Here is a 16,138-nt window from a genome sequence, read left to right as displayed (position 1 = left end):
GGGGCGGGTGCTCGCGGGCTGCGCTCGTGCATACGCTTCTCAACAGCGAAGCCCCGCCCCTTCCCCGCCCACCCCTTCTCCCGCGCGCGGGCTCCGCGCGCTCCAAGTCGCGCGCGTGCGCGCGCGTGCGCAGGCCAGGGGCCTCCGGGGGCGGCCCCGTAGACACCACCGAAAGCGTCGGCAAGGTCCCGGATTAACCCTTTCTCTGCTCGCCCACTGGAGGCCTCCTTGGGTTCCGTGCCTGCGCAAGCCGGCGGCGCGCCTTCCCCCCAGCCCGCACCGCGCATGCACGGGAAGGGGGGGGCGGTGGGGGTGTTCACGGCTGGCTAGACATTCTGTGCTCGTGCAAGGAGGAGGGCTGCTACCATCAGGGACGTGCACGACTTCCCCCACCCCGCCCCCTCCCCAAACTCCAAAAAAAAAAAAAAAATCCAAAACACTGCCACCCACCGTGCCCCCGCGCCCCGCGTCCGTTCCGTCCCGGCCTGCGCGCTAAAGAACGCGGGGAGCCCACGGCGAGTGTCTGTGGCTGTGCCAGGCTGCAGGTAAGCGCGGGCCGGGGTGCGGAAGGGGCCGGGGCTATCCGCGAGGCGGGCGCGGGGACGCGGGGGCAGCGGGCGGCTGGCGCAGCGGGTCGGCCTTGAAGAAGCGCGTTCCCGCCGAGCTCTGGGGCACCAGCCAGCTCCAGGATGTGCGGCGCCGCTGGCGGCGCGGCGCGGTGCGAGCGGGGACGGGCGTGGGCCGGGGCTGGGCGTGGGGATGGGGCGCTCGGGGGCCGCGCAGGCCGGTGAGCGGGCTCGGGGAGCGGCCAGGCGGTGGCGGCCCCGCGCGCGCGCTCGGCGGCCGAGTTCATGGCCGCCCCCGCTCGCACCGCCGCAGTGCACCGCTGTGGGGGTGGGGATGGCCCGAGCCTGGCGCCAAGTGCAGCCCGCCCGGCGCCGCCCCTCGGAGCCGCGGGCCCCACCGCGCCGCCCCCAGCCGCCTGCGGAGGAGGGGGCTGGGACCCCCGCGCACGCACTCCTGGGTGCGCCCGCGGAGCTCGGGAAGCCGGCCGCGCGCCGCCCCCGCCCCCGGCCACGGGAGGGCGCGGGAGGGCCCGGCGCGAGCCGGCCGGGGAGTGCGCGGGGCGCGAGCTCCGGGCTCGCGGGCGGAGCGGGGCGCGGCGCGGAGCTGCGGAGCCGGCCGCACGCCCGCTCCCGAGCTGTCGCGCCGCCGGGCCGCCGCGGCCCCTTCTTCCCGCGCTCAGAGCTCAGGCCAACAGCCTGCGCCCCTAGTCTGATTATGAAAGGGAAAGTGACGCTTTCACCAGGCAGCTCCGAGGCCGGGAGCTTTTGTTTGGGAAGGAATGCAAAAGGCTTTATTCACTCCCCCACGTCCCAGGCCTAAAGAGATGAGAGTGAGGGCTGGACACGCTTTGAAAGCGCCTCGGATCTTGCTCTTTATTCCCTGCTTCCTCCCCTTTCTGAAATCGTGCGGCAGCCATTGTCGCAGCTGCTCGGGGGTAGGGGTGGCGGCTGCGGCTGCTTATGTAAGTTTGGCTTTGCGGGAAGCCCCACTCCCTGCTCCATACGGGCGACTCTGGGTGCTCGCGATTTGGGGAGCAGTTGCAAAGGGGCAGCTTTATTGTGGAGGTGTAGTTGGGGGCTACATCTTTTCTTGCACTTACCCACATAAATACTGGCAATGGCTGTCTTCCGGTTTGACTCATCTGAACTTAGCAATTGGAACATCTCTATAGAAAAAAAATGAGCCAGTGAACACATGGTCTCTCCTTTCAGGTCCTCAAGAGATCTTGAGGAGGGGGACAGCCAAATACACACTAGCCACAGAAGGAAAACATATGCGCACACACAGGACACACATGGACACTGTATGACCGGTGCACTTTTATTTTCTAAGCCCCAAGAGTTACATCAGTAGGAATTGACAGGGTAGGAAACTTCTCCCTGGACTGCCCTCTCTCTGGGGGTGACTGTAGTCCCTGGGGACCCTAAAGAACAGGGAGCAAAATGGTCAAGTAAGAAGCATCCTTAGAAATAATTTTGCCCAGCCTTCACACTGCAGATGAGACCCCCCCCCGCCCCCCCTAGTATTCTAGTTGGCTTAGTGTTTTCTATAGAGGGAACTTTGGTCTTCAGGTTAGAGGTTTGCATCAGTTTTTTTTTTTTTTTTTTTTTTTGTGGGACTGTATTACAGCTCAGTCCTGTGCTCCTACTATACCAGTTTATTTGGTCATGGTTTAGTAGAGGAAGAGTTTTGGTTTTTAAGATATTGGAGTGCAGGAAAGAGTTCTTCGGATAAGAGTTAAAAAGCTAAATTTCTTTGAGACTGTGGGGATAGAGATAAAATACTAGGATTTCACAAGTTCAATCTTAAAGACAAGTGTGCTCGATATCACACAGGTGTGTAAAGAAAACAGCTACTCTTTCCTCCCATGCTACATGTGTGCTTGTACAGCTTTGTCTGTTTTTTATATAAGTGCATGTATATGTTTGTACAAGCCTAGAGGAAAATGTAGAAGGTTGCATACCCAACTGGAAATGATGGGGGTAAGGGCTACTTATTGGAGTTTGCCATCTGTGTAGTGGTCCACATGTGTACAAGTGTGGACATGGCTTTGCTAATGAGGAGTAATCCCTTAACGGTTCTCCAACCCATCCTTCCTATTGCAGTGTACAGTCCCTCCATGTCTCTTGTGCCCAGTCCTCACCCATTCTAGTCCATATCTGTTCAGAACTGGGTCTGATACTCATCACCCACTTTGCTACTCCCAGTGTGAAGTGGGTCAAGAGGCACAAAAATTGGAGGGTTTTTTTTTTTAAATTATTATTATTTAACTCAATTCTTGACAACATTCTTAGTTGAGAATTCAAAATAGAGAAAGATGTTACCTCACTCTTGTTTTATCTTCTTCTCTGTAGGTCTGGTGTGCACCTGATCAGAGTTATTCTGATCTGAAGATTTTGGCGTTTAAGGCATTAAGATAATTGCCTGAGTTGTTCATGGTAATTATACCTTTGAATTTAAATCTTGAAAAAATCATTTTGTGTTCGCTATAAAATGCATATTTTCAATTCTGATTATATATAGCAGTCTGTTTCTCTGGGAAAATTGTGTTTTCCTCACATTTATATTATGTTGAATAAAAGTAAAACAATTATTTTAAGAGAACAAATAGGACACCTTATTTTTAAAAGACTAGTTCTTTAACATTGTGACAGAGGTCCTTCATGCTAGTTCTAAGTTTCTTTTCTTGTAAAATAACTCAAAATTCTTAGCAAGAACAGGTCAAGTTTCCCTAATTCAAAAACCTGAAGTTCAAAATATTTTGAAAATCTGAAACTTTTTTGAGTGCTGATATGATGCCACAAGTGGAAAATACTACACCATGAAATTCTGTTTAAAATATTATTAAATTTATTATATAAAATTACTTTCAGCTGGGCATGGTAGTGTACACCTATAATCCCAGCAACTCTGGAGGCTGAGGCAGAGGATAATAAATTCAAGCCCAGCTCAGCAACTTGGTGAGACCTTAAACAACTTAGACTCTGTCTTAAAAAATAAAAAGAGCTGGGGATGTAGTTGAAGATGCAGTGCCCTTGGATTCAATCCCCAGTACTCAAAAATAAATAAATAAAAATACCTTTAGGCTATATATATTAGTTATATGTGAAACAAATGAATTTCATGTTTAGATTTGGGTCATAACCTCAAGATATCTCATATTATATATATGCAAGAATTTAAAAAATCTGAAATCCAGAGCACTTCTGGTCCCAAGCACTTCAGGTAATAGATTCAACCTGTGCATCCAATATTGATGATACTTTTATTTGGATGGCAGTTAGTGACCAGTGGGAATGAAGCCACTCATCATTATTTTCCCAGAAGTCATCTGTTTCTCTTAGGTCACATTAAACCTTGACCCTCATTTAGGAGTGACATAAAACTGTTATGGAAAAACTAGAAGACAGCACTGCGTATTTTGGCAATGACATCCCTTTCTAGTTCTGTGTCAGCGGTTTTCTCTTCTGTATAGAAAACTTTGCACTGAGAGCTCTTAAGTTATTTTAGAAACTCTTCTCTGTGTGTGGTATTAGAGTAGATTCTATAGACAGGTCTACAGGATTCTTGCCTCCAAACTGTTTCTTAAACCTTGAGGTTCACTTGTGTTGTGATTACCTCTGGTTATCTAGAAGCATGGATTTTGAAGCTAAATTATCTGCATTTGAGTCCTAGCTCTTCACTAAATGGCTGTAGAATAAGTCAAGGTTATTTGGACATGAATTTAGTTAAAATATATAAAGTGCCTAGAATAATGCTTGGCATGTATTTTGTGAAGGTTGCTATTGATCTTGTAAGTAAACAAATATTTTGTACACTGAAGATAAACAGAAAACGGTACGGAAATCCCTCAGTTGGCATCAGTCTTTTCTGCCCTTATTCTTGGGCAATCCTTAACATTGACTTTCTGAAATTGCTAGGTTCCAAAAATCAGTCATAAAATGAAAATCTGCCTGTGTTTTCTCTATGAAGTATTATTCATGATTACTAAACTCCTTTTTTAAAAAATGTTTTCATAGGAGTTTTTCATCAGTATGTCTGAAACCATTAAATACAATGACGATGATCATAAAACTCTGTTTCTGAAAACACTAAATGAACAACGCCTGGAAGGAGAATTTTGTGATATTGCTATTGTGGTTGAAGATGTGAAATTCAGAGCACACAGATGTGTTCTTGCCGCCTGCAGCACCTACTTTAAAAAGCTTTTCAAGAAGCTTGAGGTAGATAGCTCTTCAGTAATAGAGATAGATTTTCTTCGTTCTGATATATTTGAAGAGGTCCTGAACTACATGTACACAGCAAAGATCTCCGTGAAAAAGGAAGATGTTAACTTAATGATGTCATCAGGTCAGATTCTTGGTATCAGATTTTTGGATAAACTCTGTTCTCAGAAGCGAGATGTATCTAGTCCTGATGAAAATAATGGCCAATCAAAGAGTAAATATTGCCTCAAAATAAATCGCCCCATTGGAGATACTGCTGACACTCAGGATGATGATGTGGAAGAAATCGGGGATCAGGATGACAGTCCTTCAGATGACACAGTAGAAGGCACCCCCCCAAGTCAAGAGGACGGCAAGTCACCTACGACTACACTCAGGGTTCAGGAAGCGATTTTGAAAGAGCTGGGGAGCGAGGAAGTTCGAAAAGTAAATTGCTACGGTCAGGAAGTAGAATCCATGGAGACCCCAGAGTCCAAAGATTTGGGGTCCCAGACCCCTCAAGCCTTAACATTTAATGATGGAATGAGTGAGGTAAAAGATGAACAGACACCAGGCTGGACTGCCACCAGTGACATGAAGTTTGAGTATTTACTTTATGGTCACCACCGGGAGCAGATTGCTTGCCAAGCATGTGGTAAGACATTTTCTGATGAAGGCAGATTGAGGAAGCATGAGAAACTTCACACCGCAGACCGGCCATTTGTATGTGAAATGTGTACAAAAGGGTTCACCACCCAGGCCCACCTGAAGGAACACCTAAAAATCCACACAGGGTATAAGCCCTACAGTTGTGAGGTGTGTGGAAAATCATTCATTCGTGCCCCAGACTTAAAGAAGCATGAGAGAGTTCACAGTAACGAAAGACCATTCGCATGTCACATGTGTGACAAAGCCTTCAAACACAAGTCCCACCTTAAGGACCATGAAAGGAGGCACAGAGGCGAAAAGCCCTTTGTGTGTGGCTCCTGCACCAAGGCCTTTGCCAAGGCATCGGATCTGAAGAGACATGAGAACAATATGCACAGCGAGAGGAAGCAGGTTACCCCCAGTGCCATCCAGAGCGAGACTGAACAGTTGCAGGCCGCAGCCATGGCTGCAGAAGCCGAGCAGCAGTTGGAGACAATAGCCTGTAGCTAGAGGTGGCAGGACCCGAGTGCTGCGCCTGGGAAGCCGAGACTGGGACTACATTGATCGTGATCAGCGAATGCCAGTTATTATGTTTTCATGGAAATGAATGGAGCAGTGTACTTGCTGGACATAAGGCAGTGATTGGTTAGGTGTTTTTAGAACTTTGTCAAGGAAATTACGTTCCTAAGTTCTGACCAAACCGTTTCAGTGTCCTGTCTAGTCTATTGTTGCCAGTAAGCTCCCCTCCCTTTCTTTTTTATGATTTTAATTTGAGAACTCCTATGTCCAGTTTAGAGGTGAGAGACTTCTGTTCTATTTTTAATCCTCTACACTCGCGTTGTGAGTGCACTGCACAGAGTAATAATCGAGTAAATTGATTTCTTAATCGTCATAGTCACACGTGACTTATGGTCAAAACAGCAGTTTGAATAACTTAATAAACGTTCTTCATACAGACCCAGAAAATGCTGGTGGGTGATTGACCAAGAACACTGCGCAAGTGTGAAACCAAGTTCTGGAAATGCAGAATGGTATTAGATTTATATTTGTTTTATTCACTTTTTCTGTCAATGTTTTACATTATTTTTGTGCACAGGTAATAATTGCTTTGCTGAAGTGTTTCTTCATCCATTTCGATTGCCCCATATCTACCCCAAAAGCTGTAGTCATACGTACTACATCATCCTGTGAACCCACAGGATGCTGGTGCTTAGGGCTGGGTTCACAGGTTCCTCTTTTGGGGGCATTGTCCTTCTGCAACAAGTGGGGGTTTGTGGAGTAGACCAGTGGTGAGAGGAGTGAAAGCTCTCAGAGACAAGGTTTTCATATGTGCAACAATTCCAAGACTTATTAGATCAAAATAATTCTTAATTGATTTTGAAATTGGATTTATATTTAGGTTCAAAATTAGGACAAGAAACATTTATGTGGCTTAATGGAATGTCATCCAGCTTTTAGGCTCTCTGTGGCACATGATTTATCCATAAAAGAGATGCAATATGCTTGCTTAAATTAGTAAATTTAAAAATCTTCTAAGTGTGTAAATAGTAGTGTTGGTCTTATGTATTTCAAGTAAAAGCAGATGGCTGCACCTTTTTTTGCACATTGGATTAAAGTAACTTCCATGAGCAACAAACATCAGACTGTTTTTAACCAATATTAAAGATTGTGAGACCAAATGTTTGTTATTGAAGTATATTTCATCACTGGTTACAGTTTAAATAGGAATTGATTGCCTTTTATTAGCTGTAAATCAGAATTATAAATTCTGTTTCACATTTGGTGTACTAAATGTTCTTTTAACCATTTCGTTAGGAATATATTGAAATGCCAACAATAGTTTGAATTATGTTCTGTAAGAAAGTATTAGTCAATTATTTTAGAATATGTACAATTGTAGAAAATGACAACTGTTAAAATTCATATTTGGTTGCTAGAATTTTTTTTAAGTACATTAAAGTAATTTCATTTAATAGCTTGTTACATTAACACCTGTAATGACTATTGTGGGAGAAACTTTATTTTTTAAATTGGTGTATATGTTCTGCCCGAGATTGTAGGATGAAGATGCTACTTTAAAAGAAATTATTTATTGGTAAAAATGTTTAATTTAGTTTAAAATTAATTTAATTTCTTTTCTTGAAAGTTGTTTATTCTGTACTAAAAGTAGTCCTGTCACTGTGTTTATATGCTGTTAGTAGAAGGGGAACTGACTGCTGTTCCAAGGCTGTTTTAACCAAAGCAAAGGAAAAATAATTTAACATCTTGTTGATAGCTACTTCAACAACCATATTTTGGGCCTTCATTTTTGTATATAAAAGAAAGTATACTTCTATCATTCCTGTTTTCATTTTTTTCATAGCAATCTTTCACACACCCAGGTTTCTTCCAAAATATGCTTTCTATACTCTTAATCACGGTTTTATAGAATTGCAAGTTTAACATGGGATTGACACCCATTGAAACCACAGAATCATGGCAGTACCCCCAAAAGAGAAAGTTTAATTTTCAGATCTTTATTTGTATTGTGCAGGTATTTGTCATTTGGCCTATTTTGCATGAGAAATATATTTCTGTTACAATTTCTACCACTGGCATTGGGTTCCTGTATGTATTTGGGTGCATGTTTTCTTTGTGTTCTTTTAGTGGCAGCAGAGTCATAACCTGACAGCTGTTCTGTGTGCTAAGACCTGGTCAGTAACTGCCTTTCTTCACATCCTTCTGGCTGTAATAGTCTCCTGGATAGTGAAACCATCATGTTAGATTCTTCAAGGGTATCTCTAATATATTAGGGAGTTAATTCTGAAATATGCTCACCCTGCATCTGCTACATACATAAGAGGAAGGGAAATTCTAAATGTCAATATTACTCCCTTTTCACTGCTACTTTTTCTGTTTGTATAAAGAGAATGTCCATAAACTTGATGTTAACTTTTGTACTCAACTTGCATTGTACTGGTACTGATGAAGAAAGAGGATTTGGGGAAGTTTAACTGAAGGCCAATGTGTTAGCTTTCTGTTACTATAGAAACATCTGAGATGTTCAACTGATGAGAAGTTTTGTTTTGGCGGTTTCAATCCATGATCAGTTGGCCCAGTTGTTTTGGGCCCATGGTGCCATATCAAAAGAACATATGGCAGAACAAAGCTATTTATCTCTGGCCAGAAAGCTAGGAAGAGGAAGATGCCCTTCAAGGGCATGCCCCCAAAGACCTGAAGACCTCACACTAGGTCCCATGCAAAGTTCCACCATGACCCAATAATGTCATGAGCTGAGGTCCAAGCCTCCAACAGATGCGCTTTTGGAGAACATTTAAAACCCAAACTGCAGCAGGTAATTTGCCTCTGTTAACTTGCTCATTAATTTAAAGTGTTTGGAAATTACGGAAGTGCTATCAAATGAACTTGACACTAACTTCTGTTTTGTTGGAGGAAAAGATTGAAATGAGAGAAAATGATGTAAGTGTATGTAGTTTCCAATTAAATGGATTATACTGTAACTCAGTCATTTGGAACCTGGAATTCATTCTCTTGTAGTAGCATTGTCAGTGATGATAACTGCTGTGAACAGACTGTAAGTGTAGTTGAATTAGAATTATAAGCACTGTAGTATTGAGTTTTGAATAGTAAAAGTCAGGGAACCATGACTTCCCAAAAGGAGAATGGAGAAGTGTCATTTTCCTCTCAAGTCTGTCTTGATTATTGTATATTCCCGTATAACTGGGAACTTTCTCCCCCCATGAAATTATTCAAAATAGGGTTTTAGTCTTGCATCTGCATGACTGAAGGTTTTAATCCTGCATCTAAAGATAATAATGAGTCAACATCTCCTGAGCATCCTGCATGAGCCACTGGGCAGGATCCTGGTGATACAAAGGCAGAAGAGACTTGACTGCTGGCTAACAGCGTATATGTACCCCTTCTCATTCTTGTCCTATGTATCCTTTAAAAACTGACAGTGGCCTCTGCCCTTCATCTGTTAGTTATGGTGCCCTTCAGGGTTACTGTTCTGATCTCATCTCAAGGACCCTAGATGTAGTTTATCTGAGTTGTAACAGATTTCAGCTGTTGAATATTTTCACGATATTTTTGAGATTCTCAGTTACCGATATTCATTCATTTGACTTTTTCAAGTGTAACAAGGAGGAAGTGTGGATTAATGGAAAGATTTTTCTAGTCGAACTTGGGTTTTGATCATTTGTACTTATCAGTTAATGTATAGACATAGACAAGTTTTCATTGTCCTGAGCCTTGATTTCATCTTCTCTAAAGTAGATACAGGGGTTTTTAACCTCATCTGCTGTGAGGATAGAAATACAAATCGTTTAGCCCAGCATTTGCCGCTCTAGGTGCTCCATAAATGTTCCCTGCTGTTCTTAATTCTCTTTGCCTTTGGCATCTGTCAGCTCTACAATCACTGGCCCTGAATTGTAGACTCAACTTTTTAAAATCGTCTTAACTGAAAACGTCTACAGAAGCTGTTTATCTTAGCATTTCTGTAAGCTTCCACCCATTTACAGCTTTGTTTTAAAATATGTGTATTCATCTTAGTCTTTCATCATTTATCCATTTTTAAGTAGGTCATTGGAATGTAGTCAAGAGTTAACACCGGCCTCTGGATGGTTTCCTGCTTTTCTTGGGGAACATGTTGGCAGAGCCAGCATTGCAATTTTGAGAGCCATCTGAGTCTCATACATGGAGTCATGCATTTAGAAAATATTTTTATATTATGCTTTTCTAAATGATGTATTTCAGGCCACACCCAGACTTTGCCTTTCTGGTTTGTATAAATTCCAGGATAGTCTGTTGCTTTCTCCAAAGTGCTTAGACTACTACCCTAGAATTCTTTTTTTCCTTTTGGTTTCAGAATAACAGTTCGCTACAACACTTTGCTTTTTTTTAAATTTTTTTTCTTTTTTTTTTTTATTGTTGGTTGTTCAAAACATTACATAGTTCTTGATATATCATCTTTCACACTTTGCTTCAAGTGGGTTATGAACTCCCATTTTTAGCCCATATACAGATTGCAGAATCATATCAATTACACATCCATTGATTTACATATTGCCATACTAGTGACTGTCGTGTTCTGCTACCTTTCCTATCCTCTACTATCCCCCCTCCCCTCCCCTCCCCTCCCCTCTTCTCTCTCTACCCCCTCTACTGACCTTCATTTCTCCCCCTTGTATTATTTTTCCCTTTCCCCTCATTTCCTCTTGTATGTTCTTTTGTATAACCCTGAGGGTCTCCTTCCATTTCCATGCAATTTCCCTTTAACACTTTGCTTTTAAGAGGATAGTTCCATTAATTTTTACACAAAAGTGTATAGAGTAAGGTTAAAGTGTGTGAGTTAACAAATTCTCATAGAATGCCTTGTACTTGTCTGGCCTTGGACTGGGTGCTGGGAATGCAACAGTGAACAAGAACAACTCCATTCCTGCCCTCCTGGAGCTTATTGTCCTGGAAAGAACACTTACCTTTCTGAATTTTACAAATGTTTACAAATAATTATTGATCATAAATGTGCAGAATACTTATTTTTTAAAATATGTGGTATTTTAGTCCAGTTAAAGGAACACATCTTAGAAAGTAATTAAGGGTGTTTCATACATTGTCATGAGATTTAGTCGTACCAAAATACACCATTCTCAAGTGGAATTTTTGAATGTGTACTGAGAAAATATATTTATTAAATATTTCCATAAAATGATTCTTAGTTTTCTTCATTGATACTAAATTTCAGGAAGAAGAATGGTAACGGGAGACTAAGGTTTATTTCTTTTAAAATAGTGGAACTTGGCATCAAGAAAGATACTGATGCAAGTAAAAAATAGAGGAGTGAAAAATGATAGATAACCTGGGGTGCCAGCAGCTTTGACCAGAGCATTCGTAACTCAGAAAATTTGAAGGGAAGATGCATCAAGAGCAAGTCTGCTCGCCAGTGGCTGAGGGCAAAGAGTCAGTTTGTGCCCACTGCCAGTCAAAGATAGCAATGTGTTTAGGTTGGCATAGCAAATAAGCTCATGGGAATCTGAAAAGGTGGACATCTGGGCTGCCTGTCAGTTTGACAGTTCTATGAAAGCGCCCTATGCTATACTTGGAACATAGTCCTTTTTTATTTTCAGTAAGGACAGACATGGGTGATTCTTTAAGGTCATTGCTGCCTTTTGTTTGCTTTCACTTCTCACTTTGAACCTGTCACTGGAGATAGTCAAGAGGATCAATTTTGATCAAACCTAGTATGTGTGTGTTGAACATTTACCAGGCGTCAGGCACTGTATACACAATCTCTTTTTATGTTTTGTGACAACTCAGAGGTAGTCATTAGTGATAAAGACACCAAGTTCAAAATTGGAAATCCTGCCCAATGTAGAGCCCTTCCCAGAGCCAGGACAGGAGAACAGGTCCATCTCTGCCCCCAGAGCCTGTGCCCTTAGTCACCCTTGTTCAGCCTCACACTAGAAAAGGAGTATCTGAGTGTGTGTTCTGAGTGACCTCTGTCTGATGTTAGGCAGGAAGTACAAAGGGATGGAGAGAGAGAGACATTTATGCAAACAGCTGCCCCTAGGTTTCTGTTCTGAATTGGTCCTAATATTTTGATTTCTACAAGAATATCTCATGTAAGAAACTAGATAGTAAACCAATTTTGTTTTACCTTGCTTCAGATCAAGACCCTGTCCCTGAATACGAAAATCTGCAGATATAATGTCATGGATGATTGCAGTGTAGTAGCAAAGTTACCAGTTAATTTCATATGTTCCATTATACAGTGAGCCCAGGTGACCCCAAAAGACCCAAGGCCAAAAGAAACTGTGAAAATGGTCACCCATGTTGAGCGGTTTCCTGTTCCTCTTGTCTTTGACTTCTTTCTATCCCTGGAAGGTGTTAGGAAACTTGGATTCAGGTTTCACCTCCACTGCTAGCAAGCTTCATTACTAGTTGGCTTGGTTGCATAATCTTTCTAAATTTCATCTGCCAAAATGCAAATGGTGATTCCCTGCCCAGATTACACCACTGTTGCTTATTCTAAAAGATAAACTCACCTTTCTTCCAAAAGTCATAGATGAGAAATTTGACTTTAAAATCAGATATAATCAATTTAGAATATTACTGAACTCAAACAGAATGACAGAAGTGTAATATTTGGAGAACCTAATCACAGTTCAATCTTGGGCTATTTATATTTAATTAAATGAAGGGTATGTATAGGTGCTGTTCCTTCTTTTTTTTAAAAAAAATATTTTTTTGTTGTAGTTGGAGACAATACATTTATTTTATTTTATGTGGTGCTGAGGAAAGAACCCAGGGCCCTGCATGTGCTAGACGAGCGCTCTACCACTGAGCCATAACCCCAGCCCCTATCTACTGTTCCTTCTAAGTCTGGAAATGTTTTGGCTATTCTGTTCTTTCTGTCACTTTCCAGCCAGTATGAAACAGGAAGTATTAACCCAATTGGAAGGCTACTGGATCAGTACTCATTCATGTAAATAAGATTTTGTTTAATAGTCTAGATACCCTATCATAAACTGTGGGGCTGAGAAAAAGAATGGAAAAACAGTAGAGGTGAATTAATTTTAGGTACTATATAATTAATCATATTTTTCCAAACATCTGTGAGTTATGTGAAAGTGGTACATTAGTAGTTTAATTAGTCCACAATGTGATGAGGTAAGGGATGACTTTAAAACTCCCGAGTTCCTAAATTTGTTGTTTTTTAATGTTTTAACCATGTATGACTATTTACTTGTTACCATCCAGTATCTATTCTACCCTTGTTCCATAGCAACTGAATTTGTAGTTAGGGAGTGTATTCCCGAATCTAAAATTTTGGGCAAGATATTAGATTACTTCTTGAATTTCACTTTTCTCATTTGTAAGATGGGACAATAGTCTTGAGAATTAAGTGAGATAATCGGTGGAAAGTTCTTACGCATGGTGATACGGTTTGATCGTGTCCCACATCCAATACCCTTTATGAGGTGTTAAGTGTGTTAGCTTTCCTTTACTCTGATAAAATACCTGAAGTAACCTACTAAAACAGATGAAAGGTTTATTTTGGCTCACAATTTTGGAATAGTCAGTCCATGGTCCCTTGTCCCTATTGCTTTGGGTATGTGGCAGCACAGTGCATCATGACAGGAGGGTTCTGTGGAGAGGCCTGTTCACCTCATGGCAACCAGAAGCAAAGAGAAGAAGGGCTAGAGTAATGGTACCCACTTAAGCATGGCCCCAGTGACCTAACTTCCTTCACTAGGCACCACTTCCTAAAGGATCTATCACTTCCTAATGGTACATGGACTGGGGGATCAGGCCTTTACCATATGGGCATTTGAGGGACATTTCATAACCAACTAAAGGGTAAAAATCCTACTATGATGTCTCTAGGTGTGTGTATGGCACGGAGGTCTTTAAAATGTGATTAAATTGAGATAAGGTCATTAGGGTGAGCCCCAGTGACTGAAGGTTGAATTCTGGTGGCAGAATCTCTGTCTCTGCCTCTGTCTCTTTCTCTGTGTCTGTTGCTGTGTGGTACTTTGTGCCATCCTGGGACTCTGCCTGTAAGACATTACGAGATGCATACCCTCAACTTTGAACATCCAGAAACAAGATAAAAAATATGCCTACTGATAATTTTGTCCATAATATTGCTATTGCCCACAGAAAACAGACTGATACACATGGCAGACACTAATTTCACTGTTATTTTCAACCAATGAAAAGATGGAACATCTGGATTTCAAGTCTTTTCTTAGTCTTTAACTTGCCATATGAACTATGAGCAACTGATTTCATCTCCCTGATCCATATCTTTGGCTTGAAGGAAGGGATTTTATTAGAGGGTCTTCAAGGTTATTTCAGGATTTAAGCCTATTATTCTGTAATTATTTAGTTAGTTGGGTTAATAACTTTAAGGCATTTTAAATTTAATGACTTGAAGTTTTCTTGCCTTCTAACTTCTAAAGAATGATCACAGATCCAGATTTCCTAGTACTCCAGAACTTTGGCAGTTCCAGAACTGCCAAATGGAAAGAATACAGATGATTCCACACTGTTACAGCTCCTAGCAAAACAATTCAAACTACACTAAGTAAATCTGGGCATTCCTGTTCCTATTTTAAGGTCATTCTCAGCTTTTGGAGATGCATCCAAAAGAAGTGTAAATCGTTTTTTAAGTTAAGTAATTTATTCTAATCAGTTATACATGACAGTGGAATGCTCTTCAATTCATTGTACACAAATGGAGCACAATTTTTTACATCTCTGGTTGTACAAAAATTGTGGTCACACCATTCGTGCAATCATACATGTACATAGGGTAATGATGACCTTCTCATTCCACCATGTTTCCTATCCCCAAGCCCCCTCCCCTTTAGCCCCAATCCAAAATTCCTCTACTCATCCCATGCCACCCCGCCCTTATGGATTAGCATCCACTTATCAGAGAAAACTTTTGGCCTTTGGTTATTTGGGATTAGCTAACTTCACTTAGCATAATATTCTCTAACTCCATCCATTTACCTGCAAATGCCATAATTTTATTGCTGAGTAATATTCCATTGTGTATATATACCACAGTTTTTCTTAATCTATTCATTAAAGGGCATCTAGGTTAGAAGAAGTATAAAAAGTATTGAAACATAATGTGGATCTTCACTGAAGCTTTCTTGAGTATTGCCAGCACGGGAATAAAGTACAAAACAGCACTTAAAAATCTGTTTACACTGGGCAAGGTGGTGCTTGCCTATAATTCCAGCAATTCTGGAGGCTGAGGCAGAAGGATCACGAGTTCAAAGCCAGCCTCTGCAAAAGCGACGCGGCAAGCAACTCAGTGAGACCCTGTCTCTAAATAAAATACAAAATAGGGCTGGGGATGTAGATCAAGAGGTTTAGTGCCCCTGAGTTAAAAAAAAAAATTCCCAAATCTCTGTTTATCTTGCTCCTCTCTCTTTGAGCAGCTTCTTCTCTTCCTTCCCCAGCCTGAATCTAAAGTCTTCTCCTTTTTCCCCCATGCAAATATTTTCACTGTTGTCTTCTTTGATCTTTTCTTCTGTCACCCCTTTCCACATGAAGAAATTGTCTCTATGGTCAGAATCTGCCATTTGCTCTGTGCCTCTTTTTGGATTTAATAAGAGCTGAGGTCTTGGAAAACATTCCAGAGCTGAAAGGTATTACACATCAGTCACATGAATAGAGTTCTGGTCTTCCTATGTACCACTCTCCCCCATGACCTGCTCCTCACCTTACCTCCTCCCCCACTAAAGAGAAAGGGAAAAACTGCTGCTTAATGCTTTACATTATTATTTTAGGTCAAATCCCATTGCCTCAAAATAAAATAGGTCACTCCTTGGAGTTCAGTTTTATCTTACTCTTACAGAGGATGAATAGAAAGGTAGAAAGATGGGAAAATTCTTTGGAAAAAGCACTCTATGAAAAATAATTATAATGTTTATCTTGAGGAAAATAAGTTTACTAGGAATTGGAGACTAACTCCTTATGTGACAAAGATTAAACTCCTTCAATTTCAGCTATTTTAGTTACCAAATATGGTGATTCCCTCTATTTCTGTAAGTAAAAGTGGATATTGCTTTTCCTTAATTTTTTAGGTTTAAACTTCAATCTGTCGACTTATTCCTATGGCCATCTTTTCCTCCTATATATCTCCTACATATCACATTTGTATTCTTTTTATGTTTCTAATATAGTTTTATTAAATCAAA

General features: G+C 41.6%; 1 protein-coding gene across 7 annotated transcripts in view; it reads left to right on the top strand.

Moving 5' to 3' along the window:
• The first annotated feature begins 188 nt into the window (after positions 1-188).
• Zbtb14 (zinc finger and BTB domain containing 14) overlaps positions 189-16,138 on the top strand; it is a 38,567-nt gene continuing 22,617 nt past the window's right edge. For 4 of the 7 annotated variants that reach the window (XR_006856821.2, XR_006856818.2, XR_006856820.2 and 1 more), the window contains exons 1-3: positions 189-545; positions 2,922-3,005; positions 4,587-6,451. Coding sequence is in view for 3 of the 7 variants with exons in the window: in XM_046467434.2 (XP_046323390.1) it covers positions 3,003-3,005; positions 4,587-5,930 (1,347 nt within the window). In the remaining 4 variants the exon portion in view is untranslated. Of the gene's footprint in view, positions 546-683; positions 719-2,170; positions 2,403-2,921; positions 3,006-4,586; positions 11,133-16,138 lie in introns of those variants that run through there. The other 3 variants (XM_046467434.2, XM_058586422.1, XM_058586421.1) reach the window with 3 other exon arrangements.

The sequence above is a fragment of the Marmota monax genome, unplaced genomic scaffold (genome assembly GCF_021218885.2).
Source record: "Marmota monax isolate L192 unplaced genomic scaffold, Marmota_monax_Labrador192_F-V1.1 WCK01_AAM20220418_F8-fsc00103, whole genome shotgun sequence".
Taxonomy (NCBI): domain Eukaryota; kingdom Metazoa; phylum Chordata; class Mammalia; order Rodentia; family Sciuridae; genus Marmota; species Marmota monax.
The sequence above is the reverse complement of the archived record's forward strand: the minus strand, read 5'-3'. Positions and strand labels throughout refer to the sequence as shown.